Source organism: Lutjanus erythropterus, chromosome 19 (genome assembly GCF_056507025.1).
Source record: "Lutjanus erythropterus isolate fLutEry1 chromosome 19, fLutEry1.hap2, whole genome shotgun sequence".
Classification (NCBI taxonomy): Eukaryota; Metazoa; Chordata; class Actinopteri; order Lutjaniformes; family Lutjanidae; genus Lutjanus; species Lutjanus erythropterus.
In genome coordinates, this window is record NC_139335.1 from 20,361,807 (window position 1) to 20,389,286 (window position 27,480).

At 40.7% G+C, this 27,480-nt stretch overlaps 1 protein-coding gene across 2 annotated transcripts in view; it reads left to right on the forward strand.

The window, feature by feature from the left end:
- Positions 1–241: 241 nt before the first annotated feature.
- Positions 242–27,480, forward strand: part of LOC146309719 (myosin-9-like) — a 41,381-nt gene continuing 14,142 nt past the window's right edge. The window contains exons 1-15 of one of the 2 annotated variants that reach the window (XM_084743593.1): positions 242–485; positions 15,535–15,866; positions 17,950–18,106; positions 19,703–19,730; positions 19,850–19,943; positions 21,581–21,601; positions 23,422–23,514; positions 23,610–23,673; positions 23,854–23,952; positions 24,129–24,272; positions 24,406–24,501; positions 25,255–25,526; positions 25,649–25,822; positions 25,969–26,142; positions 26,276–26,390. In XM_084743593.1, the coding sequence (XP_084599719.1) occupies positions 15,540–15,866; positions 17,950–18,106; positions 19,703–19,730; positions 19,850–19,943; positions 21,581–21,601; positions 23,422–23,514; positions 23,610–23,673; positions 23,854–23,952; positions 24,129–24,272; positions 24,406–24,501; positions 25,255–25,526; positions 25,649–25,822; positions 25,969–26,142; positions 26,276–26,390 (1,858 nt within the window). In that variant the 5' untranslated portion in view covers positions 242–485; positions 15,535–15,539. The remainder of the gene's footprint in view (positions 486–15,534; positions 15,867–17,949; positions 18,107–19,702; positions 19,731–19,849; positions 19,944–21,580; positions 21,602–23,421; positions 23,515–23,609; positions 23,674–23,853; positions 23,953–24,128; positions 24,273–24,405; positions 24,502–25,254; positions 25,527–25,648; positions 25,823–25,968; positions 26,143–26,275; positions 26,391–27,480) is intronic. The other variant, XM_084743594.1, reaches the window with a different exon arrangement.

The window sequence follows — 27,480 nt, forward strand, 5'->3', positions numbered from 1 at the left end:
CTTCCCTCTCCCCTCCCTCCTCGCCACTCTTTCAAGTTCAGTTTTTTCTGCGCTTTCTGCCCTGCCCAGTGGCTGTCACCGCTCCACTTATGCACATCTTTCGGCGAACGCGATTGGTCGAAAGTGTGTGGATTATCAAAGCGCGGCTGCCATTGGTCAAAGGGGCGGCGCATACTTACTGCGTCCCGCCTCGTCCTGGACCGCACCCCGGCTCCTGCTGGCTACGCACTGAGTGAAATTACGCGAACCAGTGAGCAGCCAGTGGAGGAGGGAGGGCAGAAGGAAGAAGGGGAGAGAGAAAAAAAAAAAAGATAGAAAGAGTGAGTGAAGTAGAGAAAGAGAGGGAGGAAGCGAGCATTGTAGTTTAGCCTGAACTCTGCGAAGCTGCTGTCGACAGGAGAAGTTTGACTCAAGGCGACGCTGACTGAGCCACCCGGTTGTTGTTAGCCACCCTCCAAAAAGGCGTCCTGCACCCCAAAAAGCAGGTAATATTTCCAACTTTGAACACTTTGGTCCGCCATGCTCTCTTCTCTATGCACTCTTTCCATTCAATCTGCCCGTCCGTCACTCCAGCAAGTGCAGTGAACCAGGAAGCACGACTGCAACTTCAGCAACCGCGCTGGGTGGAGTGCGACCTCCTCAACAGATTTAACCCGAGGTTTATGTAACTTCACGCCACCCAAGAACATAGCTTACATTTACATTTGCTATTGTTCTCAAACTTTAATAGACGTTCATGCGTGCCGTATGTGAGGCGGCGGGCGTCAGATACAGCACGAGCGCTGTGGCATTTGCCGAGAAGCTAAAAGCCATAATGGAAGAGAGGCAGGAAGTGATTCGCTTGAATGAGTTGCAGAAAAGGCCGGCGAGGAGTTCAGCAAATGAAAGAAAAATGAGTTCAGGCTACGTGTACACCGGCACACCGGGACGTGTGTGATTAATTTGAGTTTGTGTTGAACTTTTCGGTGTGTAGCGGTCTGAAACGGACGCTGTGTGTGGCCAGTAAGATGTCTGGCTGGCGGCATGACGTCAGTGGTTCGCCGGTGGACTGAGAAACGGCGCAGCTCAGCCTCAGTGAACCGTGTCATCCGCATGTCTGCCTCTCTGTCTTCACACTCCCGCTGCCAGCATACCGGGGGCCTTCAGGGGCTTTCAAGGGGCCCCCGACAGACGAGGGGTACATTTGGCTGTGATTTAAGTTCTCTAGGTGCAAACACAGCTGATTATTTTCATTAACAGTTTTCATGGATGCACGATAAATATCAGACGGGGAAAATTATTTTTGTATTTATTATTCCAATAATGTAATAATAGCCTGTAAATATTGGCTATAATAATATCTGATCTGATTGTGTCAAAGAATTTCACTAGAATTTGCAGGCAAAACGCTCTGTAGAGAGGTGAAGTCCCTCTCCTTCCGGTAGAAGTACACCATGGGACCTTTCTTTGGAAAAATATGAACAGTAGTCAAGAGGCAAATTGTTATTTGATCCCATTTGAATTGTGCCACAAATTACACATGATGCTTGTGAATTGAGAAGATAATTTTTAGAGCCTGACCATACAGCATTTTGGGGGCAGATACTGTTATTAGACAGTAAAAAATGATATCAATATATTGGCTGCTATTCCAAATTTGTTATTTTTATTATTTTCTTGTTCATGGATTGTTTTTATTTTGCTCCTGTTGCAGTACTTTGTGGCTATATTTTAAAAGGTGCTATTACAAGAGCTAATTATACAAAATGGAATTAATTTTCAGGGTGATAAATAAAGAACAAAATGCCCCACATAACTAAAAAATTGAATAAGTAATAGTATAAAAATACAGCTTTGACAATCTAAGAAAGGACTCTGGGGACTCTTGTACCTGAAACAGGAGAAAGCATTTTACAGAGGTGAATAGGCATTGGTTGTTATATCAATTAGCCTGATCTTGGCCAAAATGATTCCTGAAATACACAAGAACGCCAGCTGAAAATGACCAGGTTCGTCTTCTAATTACAGTGCAGTGCTCTGTGATGAACATCAGCTAGGATTAGGCTACACGAGAGTTTTCCATGGCGATTTTTATGGGATATATCAATATCAAGCCAAGTTGAGAACATTTTATTTATATAGCACAAAGTCACAAATCACAGATTTACCTCAGAGGGCTTCACAAACTAAAATATAAGACCCTCTTAAATCTTAGACTCTTGAGTCAAATAAAGTGAAATTCCACAAAGAAATAGAGTAAAACGGGTTAAAAAAGGAGAAACCTCAGGAAGAGGTCTGATTGTTCTCAATTTCCCCATATTGCCAAGGCCTTATGATAGTTTGTTCACTTGGCAGCCAGAACATGAATGTTCACAGGAAACATAACTTTGATTCAGGTTGGTTAACACACATGCACATCTTGCAGCAGCATGTTACATTTTCAGCCCCACAGTCCAACCTCAGAAAATCTCAGACGTTCCTCAAATTTACAAGTGTCACTATCTCATCAGGCCTGTCAAGGCTATATGTTATGTCATTGTGCACCTACATAGTGTTGTGCTCTGTCAGTACAATTTGTGTTTGCTCTGTTAGATGGCACATCATTGTGTTTGCACTCTGGAAAGCAAACAGACTCTGGTATGCTTGCACGCCATACTAAATTTGAGTATGGCAAGTTGCAAGTAAAAGAAATTATGCATGACCTCAACCTCAAGTCAGACTGGGCATTGAAGCATTCCCAAATTTGTTGTTAGTTCATCCAAACCTGCCTCTTATTGTACAAAGTGTTAGTGGTCTGAGAGAGAGTGAAAACAGCACCTCTTTTTCCCATTTGTAGTAATCAGAACCATACACTTACATTCAGCTGATGTTTACTGCCAAGAAGCTATTAAAACACAGTTTGGCTTAACCACATTAATAACTTTTTGACACTCATGCATAGAAAGAATTATTGATGATTCATGTTGAAATACTAATTACAGTAGTTGATATAGATTAACTGCGTGTGTGTGAATAGGCATCCCACACAAGCAGACATGTATGAAGCTTGTTTTTATAAAAGTCATCTCTCATGGTTAATGTTTCTCGGGAAGAAACGCCCACACTCTTTCATTGAGCAGTCCCAGTCATTTGCTGTGTTGCTTGAGAAAGACTTATCAATAAATAAACACCTGGACTTAAAGGGATAGTTTGGATTATTTGAAATGGGCTTCATGGTATGCTTATTGATAGTCAGTGTTAGGGTTGTAACAATATCAGAATTTTAAACTTCGATACAGCACAGGTTTAAAAAACAATACTCAATACCTCTTTCAGTACCATGGAAAAATGTCCTAAGCATGTAAAATGGGATATTTTTTTGTATGAACAACCTGCACTGAAAAAGTAATTGAACACTGTAATGTTTTGCTCTGCTGCAAGCCAAATTTAAGGCAGGACAGTAAAGACTGAACTGAGGTCTTTTTATGAACTTTGGTACGTTCAATACCATCAAATGTTGGTGTTATATTGTTTTTAAACATGTGATAATGAGAAAGTACTGATACTTTTGACAACCTTAGTCAGCGTATTAGCTAGAGTAAATTTGGAGAAGGAGCTGGAGTCCTGGTGTAGTAAGTTAAGCAATGTACTGTTGTGCATTTAAGTAGCTACTTAAAAAAAGATCCACTTAAAAATATATCAGGTAAAGCATAGGCTATATTTACAATATTCTCACTACTTGTTGCCAGACAGTCTTTTCCAAAGGGAGGCTGCCTTTTATATAAGCCAAATTCACAAAAGTCACACTGATGATCAATAAGTACCTCATACAACCCCACATCAAATAATTCAAACTATTCCCTTAAAGGGAGCATATTGGGTGACATGTAGTGTGTCATGTCCTCGAATTGCATTTGAGTCATAGAATTCTGGAAATGCATTGTGCAACAGCTTTTCTGGAGGCCAGTCCTTCTCACGTATTGCCAGTTGTTGTGCTGTTATTGGCCCCCCTGCAGAGATCATTGCATTCCATCATTCGTGTGTCAGCAATGTCCATACTCGCGGCCCCCCAGGAGAGTTATGTACTGTAGGGGAGACAAAATTGCATGCAGACATCTTAAAATGTGAACAGGGAGCTGCCATGCGTGGCTGTTAAATCTTCTCAAAATGATACAGTCTGAGTGAACATGCCTGTGGATGTTTGGATTTCATTGTAGGACTGTCGTCCTGGCTGAGACAGATTACTTGCAGGACCGTTGGTTTTGTTGCACACGAGAGTGCATTGTGACACAGTTTGGCACACGGCGACCCACAGTTGTCTCCTAGTATTAAGTCTCAAGGTTCTTTTAACAAATGTGAGGTATATTTTTAATCCTCCATCTGTTTTTTTGTGTGTGCGTGACCTTGTAACTCAGATTGTCAGGCTTAGAGAAGACAATGCATGATAGCTGAAAAAGCTCCAAAAAACTGTTGTATTTCAGTTTAAGCTATAATGATTATTAAATCCAAAGAAAATTAATCTGCATCTATTTTGATAACCGTTTAATCGTTTGTCATTTTAGTCATTTAGTCTTGTGTGTTGAACAAAGTTGTGATTAAAAGTTTGGGTGGGCCACATAAGATTCTCAGATTTCAAACTGGGCTGTGGCATCCTTAAGTTTGGGAATGGCTGCGTTAACATATCTGAACAGTTGACAAGGAGGCTGTCAGCTCGACTGTGCCAATTTTTTTTTTTAAGGACATTATTCATGCGTTTTCTAGTAACTCTTAACTGTAATACATGTTGTTGATGATTGGTGGGACACTAAAGCCTCATGCATATCCTAGTTTCCTACACAGTCAGCTGATATTCATTCATGCAGGCAAAACATTCCAGTCAGAGGGGAGACTCTTAAGATTCTCCATTAACCGTGGCAAGACTAATCATACCATTTCTTAGCATGTAGTTATATTGTTGCTCGTAATCAGCACTAGATCAAATTCACTCTTGTATATCTAGAAATCGACAGTGTTTTTTTCATTTCAGAAAGATTGTGATGCAGACAGTATCAAACACAAACTGTGCTGTCTGCTCATTGTGCCATATATCACTAATGGTGGCCTTTAATTCAGTTCTTTCAAACAGATTTCTTTTTTCTTCAGCGTCTCATCTATTTTCGTTCTACCCAAACATATTTCTTCTGGTTGACATGAACAGCATAATTAAGTTGCCTCAGTCAGGATGGTTGAACTGGCTGGGCTCAAGGATATATCTGCAGTAGTGTCTGTTGTGGGTTTCCTATTTCCTTTCACTGCTGTTTTATTTCTTGCATTTCCTTGTTCTGTCAGTCGTCTTGTCAGACTTTTCTTGGTGATCTCTGTTTGCAATATGTTCTCCTACATTTCCTCTCCCTTGCCTCTTTTCCTCTGCTTGTGTTTTTTTGCCACCACCCCATCCTTTCCCCATCCTCCCCCTCACAGCACGCACCTGTAAGGTTTCAATGGAGCTGAACAATGACAGGAAATGGTTGCGCTCTGACTTGGACTAGGCCTATATTCAGAAAAGACTTGCTGAGATGCCATGCCTGTGATAATTATGTGGTATTTTATGCTGCTTTCTGTTTTGAGGCATAAACGATGAGGTAATGCTTGATCAGAGATTACTAACCTACAGTCTAACCTGCTCTGGATCGCCAAGTTAATGATTATGTGATACTCGGTCAGCGCCTGGTTGTGCATTTTCCTACTTCCTTGTAGAAAATATTTCTTTTTCTTTTGTAAGTTTATTTAAGTTGGCAGTCATTTTAGTGATGCTCTTCACACTCATAATGTATTTGAGTTACTACTAGTGTAAATAAATAAACTTATGCAAATGTGAAGTAAAGCCATGTCCTCATTCAGAAGTTGAGAAACATCACACAGTAACCCTAAAACAGAAGAGAGCATTATTCAGTGGCGATTGTGGTAAACAGTTTTATTGCATGTCAGAAAATAGACTTTGTCCACGGTTGGGTGTGTGTGTGAGCTGCACACCTGGCGTGCGACTCCATAGAGAAATAGGTAGTATTGTGGAGATTGTGCAACGTACGCTCACCTCAGACACTTTCGCCTCACTTCTGCACTGTGAACTTTGTAACATGCTGTGTTATGGGTCTGCCCTCTGTCTCCTGTTAAAAATTTAATTTCTGTCAGTCGAAATTGTACTGCACACCAGGTTATGAGGTTATCAAACCTCCGGGAGAGGTCTGAAGGCATTGTTTGGTGTGATGATTGTTAAAAAAAGATAGCCATTTGTTGTCTGTGAGTGACTCAAAGGTGGTGCTCCAGGCAGAGACAACAAGTGATAATGGCTAAAAAGAACCATGCTATAAAGGATGAAGTAGGGTTTTTTGTTTGGTGACCAGATTAATGGTATGAGATCAGAGGATGAATATTATAAGCAGCAGTGAAGTAGTAATAACTTACTTTCTTCACTGGGTCTGTCTGAAATAAAAGATGGTGCCAATGCAGCATTCCACTGAAGAAGTATTGCTGACAAACTGAAATGTGTATTTTAACTCCCCTCTGCATTCTTTCACCGTCTGTTAAAGGGCTTACGTAACCATCTATCTATTTATCTAATGGTCAATACTGCAGGGGTGTTTTAGTAAAAGAGCAAACTGGTGCTGGGCAGTATCGGTTCTGTTCTGTCAAATACTCTATTTGTTGTGTATTAAATGGTGTAATCGGATAGCTATTTGAATGACAGATGTGGAATTTGGTCTATGACCTTGAAAATTATGTGTTTATCAGACCAACACCCTATTTACAATCATTCTTCCTCTCTGTCATTTGATTTAATTGTTCAATGGATTGAAGTCAGAGTGGACAAAAATCGCATCGGCTGTAACACCTCAACACCAAAAAATTATGCAAGCGCACTAAACAACAATAAATACCAAACTTATGTGTTGTCCTCATCAACCGCATAAGCTGCGTCTCCATAAAACTGCCATTAAATGGCTTGTAGATGGGTGTGTGCCTGCTTTTGTCATGTTGTCAATTCAGCAGGTAGTCCTGTAGTAGTCTGAATGAACGGTGACTAGAGGTGAGCAATATGGCCCTAAAATAATATCACAATATATCAGAGTATTGTATTATGACAAAATGCTAAAAAACATGTTTGGTTTAGACCTGACAATAGTAGTTGAGCTGTCCTAATGGGATTTGTGCCTCTCTTTGTTCTGAACTGGGCGCTTCAGCTTGAGGTGGTGAAATTAGTTTTTTGTATTGCCCCCGCTTGCTGTTGCAGCCTTCTTGCATTTCTTACATATTACTAGGGGTGCAGCAGATCACAAAATTCATGGCTCGATTTGTATTACAGTTTTGAGTCACAGATCGGATAATTTTGCAGATCAGCTGAAAAGAAGAAAAAGAAAAAAGGGTGTTAAATTATTTTAAAATTGCACTTGGCTTTGATCTCTCTCTGTCTGTATGCATCACCATAGTAATATAATGTAATCACAATAATGGAATTAAAAATGTATATTAATTATATATAACAAAATTACACTAATAATACTATACATTAAACTTTCAATACTAGACTACTAGTATATACATAGTACTACTGTACTATGTATATACTATAGTACATATGACAGATAATTATACAATGTGCAGTGTAATACACTACTACACTCTAGTCTGGCTCAGTGTCCTGCCCACAGCACTATCTGGTTGTTAGAAGTCACAAGTAATAGCCAGTCAATACAGACTGACTGTGTCACAGACAGGCAGACACAGAGCTGCACCTCTGAGCAGAGAGGAGTCGTGTACAAGTTATGCCACCAGACATTGCCAAAGTTTCAATTAATATCACAATCTTATGATCTGTTTCTATGAAAACAGCACAGTTACACCAGTGAAAATGCCTAAAGTCATGGTTGGGATTTCACTTGAGGTGATGTGATGGCTTTTAAATTAGCCACTCTTTACAGAGATGAGCTGCAGAGTAAAACAGAGCAGCATCTGTCCTGCCTCTCACTGCAACTCTGCATTGAGATTTCGGGTAGCATTACTTGTATAAAGGTAACAGCGACAGAAAAAATGTGTTTCACGCTATGATGGTTACATGAAATACATGGATCACATTTGTGCGGAACCATACGGAACAACTGCGATCTGGTGCACCCCTACATATTACCATGGTTTATTGCACAGCTGATAATTTGAAACCAAACCAGTTCCACACCACTGATGTCACTTCCCTTTTTGGAACCGACTCCTCCGCCATGTAGCCGGCAGCCATGTCAGCCAGCCACGCTTCCTGTTGTTGTGTGTAACCATGTGATGTCATTCTGTCAGCAAGTTATAATATTCACATTATCACAATATGATTTTTTAATCACAAAAAATTACAATATGTCATTACTACTATCAACACTAAGTTCAAACATAATGCCGAGGTCTAGGTCTACTTGCACAGCTTGTTTTATTTTGTTGTGGTATTTTTCCTTTTTTACGGTTCTGGCTATAGCCTGCCAGAACTTCTGTAATCGGTCCAGAAGACTGAAACATCAAAAAAAAAAGTTTTTACACTACGCTACATATTGATCCAGACTGAGACTGACCACTACTTTTTGTCAAACCAAGTTTCAGCTGTTTAATCTGGACCGTAGAACCGGGGTCATTTTGGTTCAAACTGTAAAAGGGCCCACTGATGGTTCAATTCTAAACAATTATTGCAACATATCATATTGTGTTCATTGTGTTTGAGTGAACAAATTTGTTACATGTCTGGTGGTGCCGATCAAGGGGTAGTTAAGTTCATCTGATAGGCCTGTGGGAGCACATCAGACAGAAAGTACAACTGGTACTGATTGCTTTAGGAAAACCTAGTAGGGGCCTCAAGTTGTGGATGGCATTGGCTGGCTACAGTAGAAAGTGAAATTGGATTCTGGTTGTGGCAGGAATGTGAAAAGTAATGTGGAAAGTGATGTAGATCTGTCATGCAGTGCGGTTATTTTCCAGCAAGGGCTTAATTTACTTCTTGGTCCACCAAGCCGCTCAGCATGTGCTCTAGAAAACGCCACCTTCCCTCCTCCTTGAAAGACTCGCACACAACAAGTTCCACAAATGGCAAAATAGTTTTCTCAGTTTGTCATTTCCTCTTTCCTCCCCTCTCTTCTCCTTGCCCCACCCTTCCCACTTTCAGAGAAGGAGAGTGACGGGGGGAGAGAGGGCCGACGTGTGAGCCCATAAGGAATTTTAACTAACTTGGTACCTTTCTAGTCCCTGTCTGGCATCCACCCTCACCTCCATGAGAGAGTGACCACACAGTCAGTAGATCGTTGGACCAAGAGGGGGATGAAAGCCAAGACCCGGGAGGGACTGACACTAGAAATAGAGACTGGAGTATTTGTTGGAAAGAGTAATATAAACAACTTAGGCCAAACAGACAAGAGTGACAAGAGTGCAAAACAATATCCACAGCATGAGGAGGACAGTGAGGACGAGGAGATTTGGCTTGGCTAAACCAAGCTGGGATGCTGTGATGAGATACAGTTGGTGGGAGTACAGTGTTATTGACTCTGCTGTCGTTCTATTAATATTCCTGTCAATGGAGCTGTTAACCCAGCACAGCTGGTTTATAGGTTCCCTTCAGCTGGAGCAGGAGGGTTTGACTGTACATGGTCATGCTGTGGTAGAGGTTGTCACGACTCCTGGTTTTTACAGTAACTCCGGGAGAGTCAGTGAGGTGGAAAGGAATGAGAGGGAGTCTGACTGACTGATGGATGGATTGCCTCAGTTTTATAAAGACCAAGGTTGACCTGCTTTCTAAAGGGGACAACTGAAAAGGACGCTCTGTAGCTCTTCCCTTTTCCTCTCCTCTCTGCTCCTCGTTCCTCCTCCACAAATCCTGGCTACTTCCTCTTTGTAACCACGTTATGGTCTCTGTGATGAGGCCGGTTTCTAAAACAGTCCTCCGCTCTCTTCCTTGTGTTATTTATTTTATGGTTCTTCTTCCTCTTCCAAGTGAGCTGCTGCTTTGACAGGACACTTCTAACTCTGTTTTCATTCGGGAGTTTTTAGAATGTAATCCTTTAATGGTATCTTAGTCAGGTTTAATAAAGTCCGGGGATTTTTGCCAAGGGTTGGTTTCGAGGTGACTGTCTTCTGCCTGCTGCTATGTATTCAATTAATGAGTAATCCTTGTTATGAATATCTAGACCAGCTAATCTCATTTTAAATGGGTCTCAGCAGAATAGATAGTGAACGCTTTCACAACAGAGCGTCGTTGCAAAGTGACAAGGAATCAGGGAAGCCTTGATTCTTACAGGATTATGGAGGACTTGGCAGGGCGGCAGCAGGAACCTGAGCCAAGTTGAGGGGGCGTGATGAGTGATAATGCACGCTGTTTTATCTCAAAGTCGCGTCAACATCCACGTCTTAGAATAATTCTCGGACTCCGTAAGGGAAGGCCTACATCTAAAATTGTCAGATGGGAGTTCTTTCTCCCTCCTCTTCTCTCTACTTTCAATATAGAACAGCACTTGTCAAACTAGAATAGCTGTTGGAGTAATTTTAGTCCTCATGCCAATCTCTGGAGAGGCAGTCTGAAGTGTGTCACTGAGAGTTATCTGTGGCAGCCATCGATAGATCATCAACAGACTTTACTATGATGTCCAAATTAGAGCTGAAATGTTCAGTTAATTTTCAGACAATTAATGGGCAACTATTTTGATAAAACATGTGAGTAATTTGTAAAGCAAAGGCAAACATTACCCAGTTTCAGTTTGTAAAACAGAATATTAGGGGTTTGACCTCTTGGCCAGACAAAAAAACCCTAATCATCTTGTGGGTGACTGTTTCGGATTTTTCATTGTTTTCTGGCATTTTATATACTAAACAAAGACTCTGCATGATTGACAGATTGATAATGAAAATATGTATGACTGTTACTTGCCGCCCTCGGCAAAATGTGTCAGAAATCGGGATGTGTCTGTATTGCAACATCATGAATATGTGAACTGCAGTCTCTTGTAAATGTTTTTTTGTTTTCTTTCTTTCTTGACTCCAATGCGTGCTTGAAGGACCAATGTGTAAGATTTAGTGGCATCTAGCAGTGAGTTTGTAGATTGCAAACGCCTTGTCTCACTCTCTCCAGCCAAGTGTGTAGTAAAAACTACAGTGGTCATGAGAGTCATGAAAAATTGCAAAAGACCCATATTTAGATTCAGTGTTGGGTGTATTTGTTCAGGGTTACTGTAGAAACAAGGCAGCCCCTGTGGAAGAGAAACCCTGCAGATAAAAAGTAGAGCTGCAACAATTAAATGATTACGAATTGATTGTTAAATTAATCACCAACTATTCTGATAATCAATTAATTAGTTCGAGTAATTTATTCATAAGAAAAAGATCCCTGCTTCTTAAAAATCAATTATTTCTGGTTGACATGAAACTGAATATCTTTAGGTTGTGGGCAAAACAAGACATTTGAAGGCCTCATCTTGACTGAACATTTTTCACCATTTTCTGAAGTTTTGTAGAACAAACCACTAATTGATTAATGAAAACATATTTGTACAAAAATACAGCATATTCTGCCAACAAATTCTTGTTAATCATGCACACTGAACCTTTAAGGCATCTGACTGCAGTAACGGACGTGTCTGTATTTGTTGTTGGAGATTAGGTTTGTTGTTTTTATAGTAGCCAACATGTCTCCCTGCACCTTGGGTATAAAACATAGCAAGCTGAAGCAACACCAGAGCTTTGGGCGTGTTCAGTCTGTTCCATTCACTTCTTGTTTTTGCCAAACAACAAAGATACAGGGATTATAATCACTCATGGCTCATATTCAACCCTGTGTGGGGCCAACTGATCCAACTGTACTGAAGTGAGTAATGGTCAAGAGTTTTCAAGGAGCATGGGAACATACTCGGACACATGCACAAAGAGACTGAAAAGGGCACAGGTTTATTTGATCTATGCAGCTATGGGTGTGTTTCTAGTGCGAGGTGATGCTGATGTCCCCTGAGTGATGAAACCTCCAAAGGCACACATGACCTGCCGATGTGATGGGAATAAGGGGAGGGCAGAAACAGGAAAGAAAGCCAGAGAATAGGTCTGAGAGAGATGGAAGGGGGGAGGCATAGAGGACAGAAATTTGTGGAATGCCTTTGCCCGCTGTCTCTCCCTGATAAAGGGTGAGTATGGGAGGAATGCGACCCTGAAAAGACTGGATAAACAGAGAGCGAGGGGGGGGGGGGGTTAGGATTCTGGAGAGGGAGAGGAGGGTGTCTGAAGGCAGAGGAGGGAGTCAGGAGCCAGCTGAGAGGTATAGCAGGACTAATTTGCCCCACGTTCTGTTACAGGATGGGGTCGGTGCAGAGAGTTTAGAGGCAGGTTGAGCAGTGATGGACGTTGGCTCTAGTGCAGCCTGACAGAGCGTAGATGGAGGATAGAGGGAGGCCGGGGTCATGAGAAGAATGGCTCTCCATCTGCTTTCTTTCTCACAGATCAGGGTTAATGTGCTGGAACAGACAGGACCAAAATAACTCTTAAACTTTTCTGTATTTTTCAAGGGTCTGTAGCCTTTTTCACTACAGTTGAGGAATGTTGCACAATTAGTTTGGATTTTGATGCAAGCGTATTTGATTAATTACTGATTAATTTCTGTTGTCAGGAGTAGAGCCGGGCCAGGCCTGTATTGGCAAATTATAAATATATTGGTGCATAGTATGGCTGATGACTACAAATTGCTGTACAGAAATGCTAAACTAGGTTTAAGTTAATTTAGGAAAAAAATCTAGGGATCAATAGTAAGATTGTTGTTTATGTCATGGCCCGACCGATACTGTTACAACAATACAAACAATAGTACAATGACAAACTTTGTCCAAAATGGCATCAGGTTGCAGAAACAATAAACTTTCACCAGTATTTTTAATAACTATAAAAGAGCTAGAAAAACAACACTCACATTAAAAAAAATATACATAAAATGTCGGTGAGACGGTAAACTTGCACTGGTATTTTTATAACTATTAATGCATTTTATGAAACCCATAGAAATAAGATAAAACTTGAATAAACAAATGGATCAAATATACATAAAATGCTGCCTATAAAACTAAAAATTAAAATGAAAACAATCTGCGTCCAGCATTGTCACACTATAGTCTGAAATATGCATTAGTACAGATAATAACTTTTAAAAACACAAATTCCTCAGTGACGTTTGAGCTAAGTTACATTAAACTTGATCTATTGTAAAAAATTGGAGAGTATAAAGTTAGTTTAGTATTAAAAGTCCTAAATCGAGGCTTGTTAGATCATTGTTTTCCTCTAGTTGAAATACATGCTTATTTTTAAAACCATTATTCTTGCACTGAATACAACTGGGCCTATTTTCTGCACAGTGTTTTTTATAAGCAATGTTTGATAAGGTTGAGCATGAGAGTTTGGCACCAGAACCTGGTCCCACTGGACAATATCACAATGTGAAAATCCCCTCAAGGACAAATTATGAAACGCTTCCAGCTCATACATAATTTTAGACATGAGTATAAATATAAGACTGGGTTAGACCTAACCTTTGCTGTGATTTTACTAGTGTTTGCATACGTGCAACACAGCATATGCAAACAAGCTCTATAAGGCAGCTCTCAGTTTTTCATTGGAGGTGAGGGAACATTGAGAGGGGCTAACGACCCTGGTGGTGCTTGGAAAACGGTGTCATGCTCCTGCTGTTCTGGAATGATAATTGAGATGGTAAAGTGAAGTCTGGTGCCCCAATGTCAGTGAAAGCACATCGTGTTCAGTTAATTGCCTAGAGTCTCTCTGCACTCACTGTAGTTTGGTGGGTTGGCTCAAGCATACTCCTGGATACTGGTAATACTAGTCTAGTCACTTTCTATATGGGTGAAACCGCAGCACTCCCTGTCAACAAGATGTTATTTTTGCGAGCTTTCAGACTAGTATTAAAGCAAGAACTACATGTGCAGAGCTTGTCGTCTATATGCCTGTACAAGATATTGTTTACAATTGGCAGTGTGATCATGTTTGATGTGAAACTTCTGCTCACAGCATCTAATCTCAAGCATTTGTTTTGGGTCACTGCAAATTTTATGGGAAACTTGTTTGACAATTATCCTCCCAAATCAGTGTGCTTATCGCTCTTTGCAACACAACATTGAGAAATTGTTTGAAAATGCTCTTTCAAGTGCATCAACACTTCAATTGTTATACAATTGTTTGGAGTGTATGGTACAGTTTTACATTCTTAACAGTTGTAGAAGCTTATATGCAAGTTTGCTACCACCGTGTACTTTTGGCCTGCAAAAGATATGGATCATAGTGTGCCTTTTTCAGCACACGCTAAATTGCCAGATACTTCACCACTGGCCCATTTCCACTTCAGTTCTTGGCCCTAGCAAATAGTTTCTTAAAGCCCAGGAATGTTAAAGGGTGAAGATCGCAGTACTAAACATTGCTGACTGGTCAAACACTGCCATTGATCATTGACTGTCAATAGTAACAATGTCAGGACTGGGGTTGGGAATTTATTCTACTGTTATTGGCATAAAAACAAAGTCTAAAACCAGGAAGCATAAAAAGAGATGGTAGGCTACTTAAAAAAAGAAAACTTGAACTTTGTTTACTCACTGTTTCAATATGGTCACATAATGAATCAGAAAAATAATAGAGAAACACTGAACACATCCTTACTTTGAAAATGCTAGAAACAGTAAATTACAAATGACAAGATGACTCTGGTATTGCAGTGATGGATTAGTACCAAATAGGGGTGGGACTAGACTAGCATGTCGCTTCTTCCTACTCATTTTCAGACCTAAAATGTTAATTTATGTTGTTCATTGAGAGTCTGTTGATTAATTTGGTTTTTCTACATACATATCTACCTTTGTGTTCAGATTTTGTTAGTGGGTTTAGTCCATGGAGCTATTTTGTTGATAAGGACTGAAGTCATGCAGAGGTTTAAGCTATCTCTCCAAGATCACCCACAGTCGACTCCCATACTCCCTGTTCTGAAAAGATGCTCTCGCCAACCAGTACGACAACATAGACACACTCCCTCAGTTGGGTTTGTTTGAGCGCTCCGCCAAACTGGAGGCACCTCTGCTGGGAGATGAACTTAAATCTCTGTGATCTTGGGCAAATGTTTTCTCCCCCTGTCACCCGGACGGTTCAGCAGCTGGAAATTTGATTAAGTATTCACAGCAGTTATCCAAGAAGTAAGACAGAGCCTTGTTTGACATGGTTGTGTTTCATGTTGACCTGACCTAACTGGAGCAGACTTTTCCTGTTGTACATCCCATCAGTAGTGACCTTTGAGTTCCTTGCATTTGAAGAAGGAAGAGTAGCAAAGGTCTGGTCCTGTAGATGAAACCCTTTTATGCAACCACCTTGCCTTTTTTCTGCCAGATACTATTTAAGACATATAGTAATTCATATACAAAATCATTTTATATATTTATCAGAATGAATCTGTTCATATTTTTTTGATGATGTCTGTGTGTCTTGACCCCTGCCAATGATTTTCTCTGTGTCCTAACTGTACACACTTTCTTCCCCTCTCTTTTGAAATAGCTACCATGTCGGCCGCAGAAAAGTTCCTGTACGTTGACCGCAATCTGGTCAACAACCCACTGGCACAGGCTGACTGGGCCACCAAGAAGCTGGTATGGGTGCCCTCAGAGCGCCTGGGCTTCGAGGCCGGCTCTGTGAAGGAGGAGCGCGGCGACGAGTGCGTGGTCGAGCTGGCAGACTCTGGGAAGAAGATCAGGGTGAACAAGGATGACATCCAGAAGATGAATCCACCCAAGTTCAGCAAAGTTGAGGACATGGCAGAGCTCACCTGCCTGAATGAGGCCTCTGTGCTGCACAACCTGAAGGAGAGATACTATTCTGGTCTCATATATGTGAGTATGATGCCGTCATGGATGCACATTATTGAGTCTTGATTTGTTATGATCAGCAGATCATTGGTTTTATGCCCAGAGACTAGGCTATGTGGTTTCATGTGTGATATAACCACCAATAAGCTACACTGCGTTGCCATGGATTTATTTATTTTTTTTGGACATGTTGCATGCTACAAGTAGGTGGGAGAGGAAAAAAACAATCTGGGAGAATTGCTGACTCTGCCTTTGATTATGATTATCTAAAATTGAAAGATTGACATCCTTTTACATCACCAAAGGAAGAGCCAATTGAAGTAATTCATCCAATCAGCATAGAGATCTAGTTGTCTGCATCATTCTGTTGGTTTGCTCACTTTCCACAGATCTGCAAATCAGTGATATTGTGTGAAGTGTGGAAACAGAAGTAAGAGAACACTGCAATCTCTATGATTTGCCTGAAAAGTAAATTCTAGAAGACTTGCACCACAATCTAAAATCATCAGTTCGACCACCCATAGCCCATGTTATGCAACTGGAAAATAAAATATAGCTGTGTCATATTTCACTCAGCTTTGTGTCACTACCATTTTCTTGATGTCCTTGTCTACCAAACAATTATCAGGGTAATTTGGTTCCTCTGACGTGATTTAAAGAATTGTCCTTTTAATCGTTATGAAATCCCCACAGGCTTTTAGAAAACCATCTGCCATGGCCAGGCTCCAAACCAATTTATCTCCCTGTCTAACATCCTAATTATCTCATTAAGCCCCATTGTTTAAGACGGCCCATTGTGTGCAAATTGTCACTGTAAAGAAAGTGGACAATCTGTGAACATGCTTCCATACTTGCCCTCATGGTATGCACTCTGTTCCCTTCTGTTTCTCTGGTCTTGTTTGCCTTGTCCCTTCTCTGTGTGTTTGGAGTTATCTTGTAAACAGGAAGCTGCAGGGAACAATGCAGTCCAGAGTATGAGAGATGTGAAGACAGGGTTAGGGAAGGGTAGGGAGGGGTTCACAGTCCAGTTTTTTCAGAGATGGACATGGAATGTAAATCGTGTTGGAACTGCTATTACTGCCGCCATAATTAATGTTATTTATCCCCATGTGCTGGGCTGGGAGTAATTTGCTCTCTTTGACTCTGTGGTGTGACCCGGTCACATCAACACAGTCAAACCCCTCCCTCGCTCCCCCCGAGATCCAGGCTACGCTTGGTTGGAGCACCTCCTGGGTCTGTAGCCGTTAGGTTGACTGTCTCAGGGGAGAGGTGGTGTACAACAGATACCCGGTACAGAGATTTTGGGAGGCCAGCACAGGAATGCAGCACAGAGAAAAATGAGAAGTTATCATAGGAGGAAGAGTGAGTCCAGATAGACATGAGAAGTGATTTAGTGAAGTTTATAGAAAGGAATGGAGGAGGGGTTTAATGTTGGCTTCTAAGCAGAAAAGATCATTCTACCATGTAGATCTTAGATATGACTTGGCTAACCTGTCAAGTAACTGTAGTTTTACAAAAGGTCAATAATCAGTTTAAACTTGCAGCAGGGTGGGGTTGAGATTACATAATGTAGGAGGGTACCAAATCGGTGTTCATGAGAAACTTTCAGCTCAGTGTTGCTGGGGGATGGGGAGCCCTTAAATCAGAGCAGAGTACAGCTTTTCTATTTAATAAAGAAGAAAAGTTTAAGAGAGATACTTAGAGAGAGAGAATATTAATAACCATAATTTTAGTCCATTATCCTGATTCTGCTCTGCACATTAAAGGAGTGTAATAACCATGAAGAGAAGTCTCCTCCTGAAACCAGCTAATGTACTTAGTTGGGAAAATGTAAACACAGAGTTGTTTCATTTGATTTCATGGAGAATCCACCTGGTAGCAATCATTAAGAATAACTAAGCAGAGATGGTCAGTCTGATGGTCTTGTTCACCCCTGTGGGTCATGTAGAGGCATCAGTAATAACTTTAGACTGTTTCACATGTCCACTCTCTAGGATTTATCTAAAATAAATGTATCTATCCCATTTAACACCTAATTTTCCACTAATATTGTGACTTCTCATTCCATGTTCAAGTGTTTTAAATGACACCTCTATCTGTTCCACAGACATACTCCGGTCTCTTCTGTGTCGTCATAAACCCATACAAGAACCTGCCCATCTACTCAGAGGAGATTGTTGATATGTACAAGGGCAAGAAGAGGCATGAAATGCCACCTCACATCTATGCCATCACTGACACATCTTACAGAAGCATGATGCAGGGTAAGTCACTGCTTATGCTGTAAAACTTTAAGCATTGCATGAGAACATTCAAAGGAAATAATGAAGTGAAATTTACAGTCTGCCGACCTATGTGACGAACTTTTGCCAGAGTTATTTTCACATCCCCAGGCCTGTAATGTTGGTCCCTTTAAGATCTCATTGTCAATGAAGCTACTGTGCTCGAGTGGTACCACATAGAGCTATAAACTGTGAGGCTCCCAAGAGGCTAGGTTGTACACATACATCCTGTAATACTGGCAGTTTATTTGTATACGTATGCTCTCTAAAAATTTAAATGAGGTGCATGAGAGTAGCTTGTATAGTAGTTTAGGCCTTAAAGTAGAAGACAGTTGGGACCAATTGCTGCAGAATATTGGATTTGGTGCCAGCAGAGTATTTCAGATGATTTACTTTCCCCACTGGCCTCAGAAAATACCAGATCTCTTAGCTCTCAATTCTAGCTGAGAAAGGTTGTCTTTGATAAATGAGGCAGCTCATTTGTCTCTTTCTTTGGAAGGTTATGCGGAGGACTTTTAGAAGCCCCTACAATAAATACTAGTTTTGTTAAGCTTTAAGACTTCAGTTATGGTTATAGTGATTATCAGTGCTGGGGAAGCTACTGTGAGAGCATAACTTCGCAAACTACCAATCAGTACAAATGCCACTGAATTTACTTTATTGCAAAAAGTGCCCACTTGTTCACAGATCATACATAAACCAAAAAAAATAAAATACCCCAGTATTCATGAGAGAGTGCAAGGAATGTCAGCTTTGGATTTGAATCCAATGTCCATCAGTCAGTAGAGAAGCTATGGTCAAATATAAAATCATTCAATTCCTTTAAGGGCCCAAAAGTGATTGTAGTTTCAGTAGATAACTACACACAAAGTGCACAGAAATGGCAAAAAAGTAATTTAAGAACTTGCATCACTATGCCAATCACTGTAAATATGAGTGTACTTGAACTATCAGCAGTAGTTTAATTACATGTATTTTTCTACTCTCCAGCACTGGTGATTATGTTAGAAACAAGTGCTCCTCTTACTTTGCTGCTGTGTTTCCTGTTTTTGCTGTATGTCATCTTGTTTTTTTTTTTGAGGCTTTTACCTTTGACACATTCCATAAGTATGCAGTGTTTTGTGAACATTACGAGCATCTAATTGGTATTTCCTGCAGGGCTATTGTCTTCTAATATGTTTCTTTAGACCACCTCCTGTATGCACTCTCTTAGCTTAGAGGTACAGCCCATTTTTACCCTTGTTTCCTGATGTTCTGAGCTGTAATGTCTGTCATGCCCACCACTGAAGCACTCCCCTCTGCCTCACTGGTGCTCTTTTTCTCCTTGTTTGGCTGTAGTAAAATGTTCAGACCACAGCATGGGAGGCGATGGGTAATTAAGCCAGTTAGTCAGCAACCCAGCAGCATGTCTTCCAGTCACAGGAAGCCGGATATTGATTTCCTGTCTGTGGCCAACGTATTTCCTGTTGTACGCACAGAAGCTGTATGCACTGTAGTGATAACGTATGCTCACTTAGAATATGAAGCAGCGCTGTTCTGCAGAGGCTTTATAATAAACATTTGCATGTGTTTCTGCAGATCGTGAAGACCAGTCCATTCTTTGCACGTGAGTTACAAATCCACACGTAAAGATCGCATAAGACATTAGCATATTTTTATTTCTTTTTAGAAAGACCATCTCTCTATAAATCTTTGCCTCTCTATTTTTCTCTATTTGCTTTATAGAGGAGAGTCTGGTGCTGGTAAGACAGAGAACACCAAGAAGGTGATCCAGTATCTGGCTCATGTGGCCTCCTCTCACAAGACCAAGAAAGATCAGGTCAGTCCAACCTCTCATCCTCATCCTCCCATTACTCTCTTACATCCTCTACTCACACCTTTTATCTTTTAAGTTCCTCTCTTCAACTTCTCACTTCACTTCCTGATTTTAATTTGATTCATTTTCAAGTGAGACATAACCCTGATTCCTCCTTACAGAGGCGACTTTTCTAATTGTGACTCTGATGTCAGTGTGTGTGTGTATTAGGGCTGTCCCCTGAAAGTTGTAGATTCAGATCCTTGGTCAGTCAACTGAGATTCTTCCAGTCGAGCATTCATTCGTGTTTTTTCCTTTTCAGTCAGTGTGCATTACAATAACAGGAAAAATGGATAGTAGCTCACGCAAATGCATAGGAAGAACATTTCAATGAGGAATTATGAATAATGGAAATCACAAACATGTTTTTGTATTAGCTCCTGCATTCATTTAAAAAAAAAAGTCCTCATGATAACGTGCGCTGGTGGTTTACTGATGAGAGAGGGTCTGTTTGTCTGTAAATCTCGGCTTGCATCACAGTCAGGTTTGTGGCGAAGAGTGACGGAAACGGAAAGCAGGTGACACCCAAAGTGCTCCATGGAGTGCGCAGGACAGGTGTTACCTACTTGTTTACTTGTTCTTATTTTTGCCACTGACAGGCTCAGATTGATATCGCTATGGAAAGGATCGCTACAGTGAGCGACCCCTTTTATGAAGAGTAAGATGCATTTTGTTTAACCAGAAGTAGCAGACTTAGTGCTCTCACCTTTGTAAAACTGTAATTTTACCATCCACATCCTCATCTACATTTAAACTTGACAGAAACGAAATAAAACTCACTCAAAACATCTCGCTTCATCTTCCAACTGTTCCAAAAATCACCAGCCCCGATTCTTGTGAAATAAACCTTTATTTCATGGGCATTTCAGGGCAGTGGCACCATTCAGTGCTGCTGCAGCTTAGGGGTAGATACTCCGCGATGTTCTGATTTTATAGTTGAACTATAGGAGAATGTGCAATTTTACTTTCTCCTTGTGAAAATCTGGCTTTTTTGCATAACAGATGACAAATTAAGACATAAACAGGCTGATATAGTAAGTAAAAGAACTGAAGAACAAACAAACAACAAAACCCAAAGTTGTGAAATATTCATATTGTACAACCAAATCTGGTTCGACTGGGAAAATTCTGAGTTGGGGACAGCCCTGGTGTGTATGTGCACTTGATTGTATTCATGATTGTTGGTCCATCATCACACTGTTGTATTCAGACAGCATATTTTTTGCAGTTCCTCTGCGATACAGCTGCCACAGAAAAGAACTGCTGTCAAAGGAAAAGGGATGGCAGCCAAGATAACAGCTCTGCAGGCGCAGAAATACAGTAGTGCAGTGCTTCTGGCGTTCTGACATTTTATATAGACCAGAGGCCTTACTTCAGCTGTGATGTATTCCGTTTTGCTGATTTTACTGCATCATCTCACGAGAAATAAAACTCCATCCATTAGTCAGGCATTACATCAGACTCTGCTGGAAAACCTGCACTGCTGTTATCTGACTTGCCAGCTTTATGATAGATGCGAAACACACAGTGGGGTTTTGATGAAAACCACATCTATCATCCCTTTTTTTGAGTTTGTTGTATTTCTCTCTTCCCATCAACAGAGCTCCTCGGTCCTGTCACATGTGAGTTAACTCCCTCCCTCCATGCACTCTTCCTCCCCCACCTGCTTCTTTCATCACCCTCTTCCTCCTCCACTCCTCCACCCTCATCCTCCCTCCCTCTCCCTTCGCTGGAGCGCGCTGTGGTGGGAGTCACTTTGTATTAAGGGCAGAGGTGACATGTCTTGCCAGCCAATAGGAAGTGGGAGGAAGTTTGGTTGCAGATCAGTGGCAGCCGTATGTGTTCCTGTGAAAAATTCAGCCAGACAATAGTAGGATAAGAGGGAGGGGTCACTGCTGAAAAACACAGCACTGTTTGGTCTGATATGGTTATTTATATATTTGTCTGGTTGAATTTTTCCTAAGTTGTATCGCTACTCTGTGTGCATCTGAGTCCAAAGTTTTACTGTGCTTTTCTCTTGTTGTATTAAAAACACAACATCCCATACCAACATCACTTTCACAACACTGCAGACAGACAAACTGAGATGTCACATAGTGTAAATTTGTATTTACACTATGTGACTGTATTCTGTATTTGTGTCCTTAACATATGTAAGTGAATGGTTATCACAAATTTTATTTTTATTGTTTGTCGAAAGAACAGTAGTCCAGAATTAGGGGTCGACTGATCTGACATATTGGTCAGATCCAATATTTTTAAGATAATCAGAAGCTGTTTTTTTTAATCTGATTGCTGATAAATTAAATTCAATTATGAATGCGCTACTTTAGCTCTGATGCAGCTGCAAGTTCTATTTCAATTAAATATACTGTTTTCTTAAAGTAATTTCAGTACACATTTAAGTTTTACTAGTTTTATGTATTTACATATAAAACTTCAGAGTGATATTTTGTTTATTTATTAAAAATTTCAGTTAACTTTAAGAAATGCTGCTGACAGCAAAGGTGTTGAAATATTAAATTTAAATTAAACATGATAAAATGCATTTCAAAGCAGCTTTATGTTGTGTTTATATTTATACTAATTTTTTGCAGCCAGGATTTTCATGTTTGCAGCAAATGTACAGTGTATCGGTTATTGGTTTCTTTGACTACCAAAAACTTGTATCGATCCTGCACAAAACAAATCGCTCGACCCCTATCCAGAATCTGAGCTGAAGTCTTAAGCCTTCTTTAATTTCAATACAGAATATGTGCTCTACCTATGAATCAGGGCAGTAGGGCTTTTGGATTTTAGCTGATGTAATTCCATGTTTTTGCTGCATGAATATAAGCGATCATCAGCCACATGGGTAAAAGAACAGGCCTATGATTTTGTGTGGTATGTACTGTATAGCTATAGAAACTTTAATGAGAGCCAGTATAGCTTGAAGGAAGAAGTTAACTGAAGCTGAAAGGACTTTTTGTGTTCACTGGATTATTCTGCTCTGGGTGACAGGTGATGGGTTACTGACGAGGGTCACAGGGTCTCTGGGTGTTTGCAGATTTGGGCACTAACATGACGTGTGTGGGGAAAATGCTTGGGTGTGTTTTGTGCGTGTGTGTTTGTGTGTATTGCTGGTGGTGTATGTCGTATCCCTCTTTTTTTTTGTTTAAATGTTTTGAACACTCCATGTTTTCCCTTCTCTTCAGACGTAAGTACATCACGGGTAAATGAACACACACCACTATGTCAGCATATTCACTTAAACAGAAGCAAACTAATGACTTTCTTACAGTGAAGTAAATGAACAGCAGATCACATTGTGGAGGTTCTCACAATCCATCACAGTGGATTACTCATTACAGTTATTAAGATCTTGTCCATGGCTGAGAAGCATCCTGATTTAATGGAAAGTGCTCTTTACATTTTTCCTTGCTCTTCTCTTCTTTTCCACCAGGGGGAGCTGGAGAAGCAGCTGCTGCAGGCTAACCCCATCCTAGAAGCCTTTGGAAATGCCAAGACAGTCAAAAATGATAACTCTTCCCGATTTGTAAGGCTTACTACTACATCTTCTAAGTCAGCCTTTTTTTTATTGTTCCATGTTTCCTTTTCTTAAATGTTCAATGTTTTTATTTTCCTCCTCAGGGAAAATTCATCAGGATCAACTTCGATGTCAATGGTTACATCGTTGGTGCCAATATTGAAACTTGTATCCTTGATACTGTCATTACATCTCTTTTGATTTGAGGACATCGTTGTTGTTTTCCTCGTGTTTAACTCCTTTTTTTGGTATCACCGCAGGATTTTGTCTCACTAAAATACACAAAGTGATTTGGAAATGTATTCGTGGTCGTGTCAGAAAACTTATCCTTGACAGACTGACCTCTAGACCTGTTGGAGAAATCCCGTGCCATTCGCCAGGCCAAAGATGAGAGGACCTTTCATATCTTCTACTACTTGCTCACAGGGGCTGGAGACAAACTGCGCAGTAAGCAACATTTTACATAACCCAGTTTATTAAACACAGAGTGATTTCTTAATAATTTCCAGAGAAGCTGTGATCATGTGCACTATATTAAAGACTTACAGAAGTCCTTCCTGTAAAGATTTTAATGTCTTATTTGCCTTTTATCTCACTCCAACCATCCTTTCCTTTCCTTTCAGATGAACTCCTCCTTGAAAATTACAACAACTACCGTTTCCTTTCCAACGGGAATGTTACAATTCCTGGGCAGCAGGACAAGGACCTGTTCACTGAGACTGTGGAGGCCTTTAAGATTATGGGTATCCCAGAGGAGGAGCAGATAGGTAAGGCAGACAGCAAATAACTTTAAACAATTTATTGTCTTTTCTTCTTCAAGTAGGACTATGCCTGTGTTGTATATGAGTCCCAGGGCAGCATAAAACCATGTTTATGCTCCTGTTTGTTCTTTCTGTGCAGGCATGCTGAAGGTGGTGGCTTCTGTGCTGCAGCTTGGGAACATGAACTTTAAGAAGGAGCGCCACACAGATCAGGCGTCCATGCCTGACAACACCGGTAATTGATTTGTCACCCTTTAGTAGACCTGTATCACAAAACATAATTTTTATTGTTTATAACATCAGATTTAACATGATAAAGAAGTGAAATTGTCATTTTATGTAAAATATGTAGTTTACCACAGCTGCAAGGTGCTGGAAAACCTTGAAATGCACCTTGAAAAGGCTTGGAAAGTGTTTGAATTTTACTTTGGAAAAGGTGTGGGAACCCTGCAAGAAGTTGATGATCCTGCAGTTACATCTTTTTAAAAGATTTAATTTTCATACATGCAGCTTAGCTGATTCTCAATTCACAGTTTACACAAATGAAATTCAGATTTTAAATTTAACAAGCAGACACAAATGATGACAACAACGGCAAAAGAAAGAAAAGGGGGAGATGTGATACATTCGTATCTGTATATCTATACATTCACCCATGCATATATACAGTATATGCATACACAAATAAACATATATATGCCCATGCCTGAGTGGACGTACTAATTACAGGGTGTGGTCAGTGGTCATTTTGATGATGTGGTTATAATTTCCCATCATCTAAAAACTTTTCTCAAACACATGTTCCATTTTCCTTACTTTGTGAGTCAGTTTCTCCATAAGTTGTATTTTTCTATTTCATTAAATCTGAGTGTATGATTTCTGGGGAGTAAAGTTCTCAAGTTATGTTTTCAATTGTTTTTTCTCTTTTCCTGTTGACTCCACCATTTCTGTGCTGCTCACTCTCTTTCTCCCGCCTCCTCTGCCACAGCTGCCCAGAAGGTGAGTCACCTCATGGGCATGAATGTCACAGACTTCACCAGGGCCATCCTGACACCCAGGATCAAGGTGGGCAGAGACTACGTCCAGAAGGCCCAGACCCAGGAGCAGGCAGAGTTTGCTGTGGAGGCCCTGGCCAAGGCCACGTACGAGAGGATGTTCCGCTGGCTCGTCATGAGGATCAACAAAGCTCTGGACAAGACTAAGAGACAGGGAGCCTCCTTCATCGGCATCCTAGACATTGCTGGCTTTGAGATCTTTGATGTAAATGAGTGAGACGAGCTGTACATGACTTAACAGAGCACAATATAGCATAGCTTATATGTACGTACATATATGTGTGATAAATCATACCTAATCTGCGTTTTTCGTCTGCTTCCTTTCAGCTGAACTCATTTGAGCAGCTGTGTATCAACTACACCAACGAGAAGCTGCAGCAGCTCTTCAACCACACCATGTTCATCCTGGAGCAGGAGGAGTACCAGAGGGAGGGCATCGAGTGGAGCTTCATCGACTTCGGCCTGGACCTGCAGCCCTGCATCGACCTCATTGAGAAACCTGTGAGTCTGGAAACCACACTTACTTGTTAAGCTTTCATTTCGTTGCTTTTATCAGTTATTGCTATTTTTGTTGTATTTACTGTGTCGAGTACTTCAGGGCCTTTCTGTGTCATTCAGTAAGATCTGTACTGTCCCTCTGCGTGCAGGCCAGCCCCCCTGGTATCCTCGCTCTGCTGGATGAGGAGTGCTGGTTCCCCAAAGCCACAGACAAGAGCTTTGTGGAGAAGGTGCTCCAGGAGCAGGGCAATCACCCCAAGTTCTTCAAGCCCAAGAAACTGAAGGATGAAGCAGATTTCTGTATCATCCATTATGCTGGCAAGGTACACATTTTCATTCTGTTTTATACATTTTTTGCCATTAATATGTTTTCTATATTTTCTTTTTTCAAACTTCATAATCTTTGAAAGGTATGTGAAAAAAGTAACTCAGTTCCTGCCTCATGTTACTCCTCAGGTGGACTACAAGGCTGACGAGTGGCTGATGAAGAACATGGATCCCTTGAATGACAACGTTGCTACGCTGCTCAACCAGTCCACTGACAAGTTTGTCTCTGAGCTGTGGAGGGACGGTAAGTTGAGACACATGTCAAACTTGTTGTGTCAACTCCCTGCTGCTCTGGTGGCGGTGCTTTATGTGGGATTATATTTCATGTTTCCTGTTTCTGTTTTTGCATTTCATAGTGCTTTCTTTCTCTCTTATTGTCTGGTGTGTGGACCTTTGTTTTTATCTTCTCAAATCCCACTTGTTGTTTCCATCCATTTCTTCCTCTGTATGGCCCCATTTTGTCTGTCTTTTTTTTCTTTCACTGGGTCTCAGAGGTACAGAATTGTCAGAGAGCCTATTTTTATCAGCGTTTTCCAATTCTACACTCAGACTCAGGTGACAACAAGGTTTCTCTTTCATTTGTTTAGCCTTTCCCTCTTACTCCTGCTGTCTGTTTCAACGTGCTCTTTTTCATCATGGATTTTTCTCTGCCGTCCATCCATTTCTCCTAAATGTTCAAACTTGTGTTTTGGGTTTAAACGTTCCAAAGTTTAGGATTTTGTAAGTAGTTTCCATGTCTTCAAAGGGATAGTTCAGACTATTTGAAGTAGGCTTGTATGAGATACTTATCTATAGTTAATATGTTAACTATAGTAGATGGTGGTTGGCACACACCCAGTTAGAAGTGTCCCAGCGCTGAAACTGATCAATGAACTGCTGTGGACAGCCAAACTCATATTAGCCACTGTAAGATCCACCTAAAAAAAATTGGTTTAAGCGTATGCTATATTCATGTTTTCACTGCCTTACCATGCAGGAAGCAGCTGCTATATAAGCCAACTATCATGCTCTCCGGACTAACCAGACTCCATGGGTAAAATCACCTATTTTAACTCTTAGAATACACAAGCTTCTGCTCTATAGCTGCCTCAATTTGTTAGTTTGTTTGCATTGTTGTATTGTTTGCAAGGTAAAGCAGTGAAAATATTCTATATATATAGCATGCACTGTAACTGATATTGATTTTTTTTTTTTTTTTTTTTTTTGGTGGCTAAAATATGTTTTGTTGTTGACCCTGTCCACAACAGTTTATTGCTTTGCTTCTCACAACGGTACTCCACTGCTTCTCCAAACGTGGGTGTACCCACTGGCATCTACTGTCGGTAATACACTGA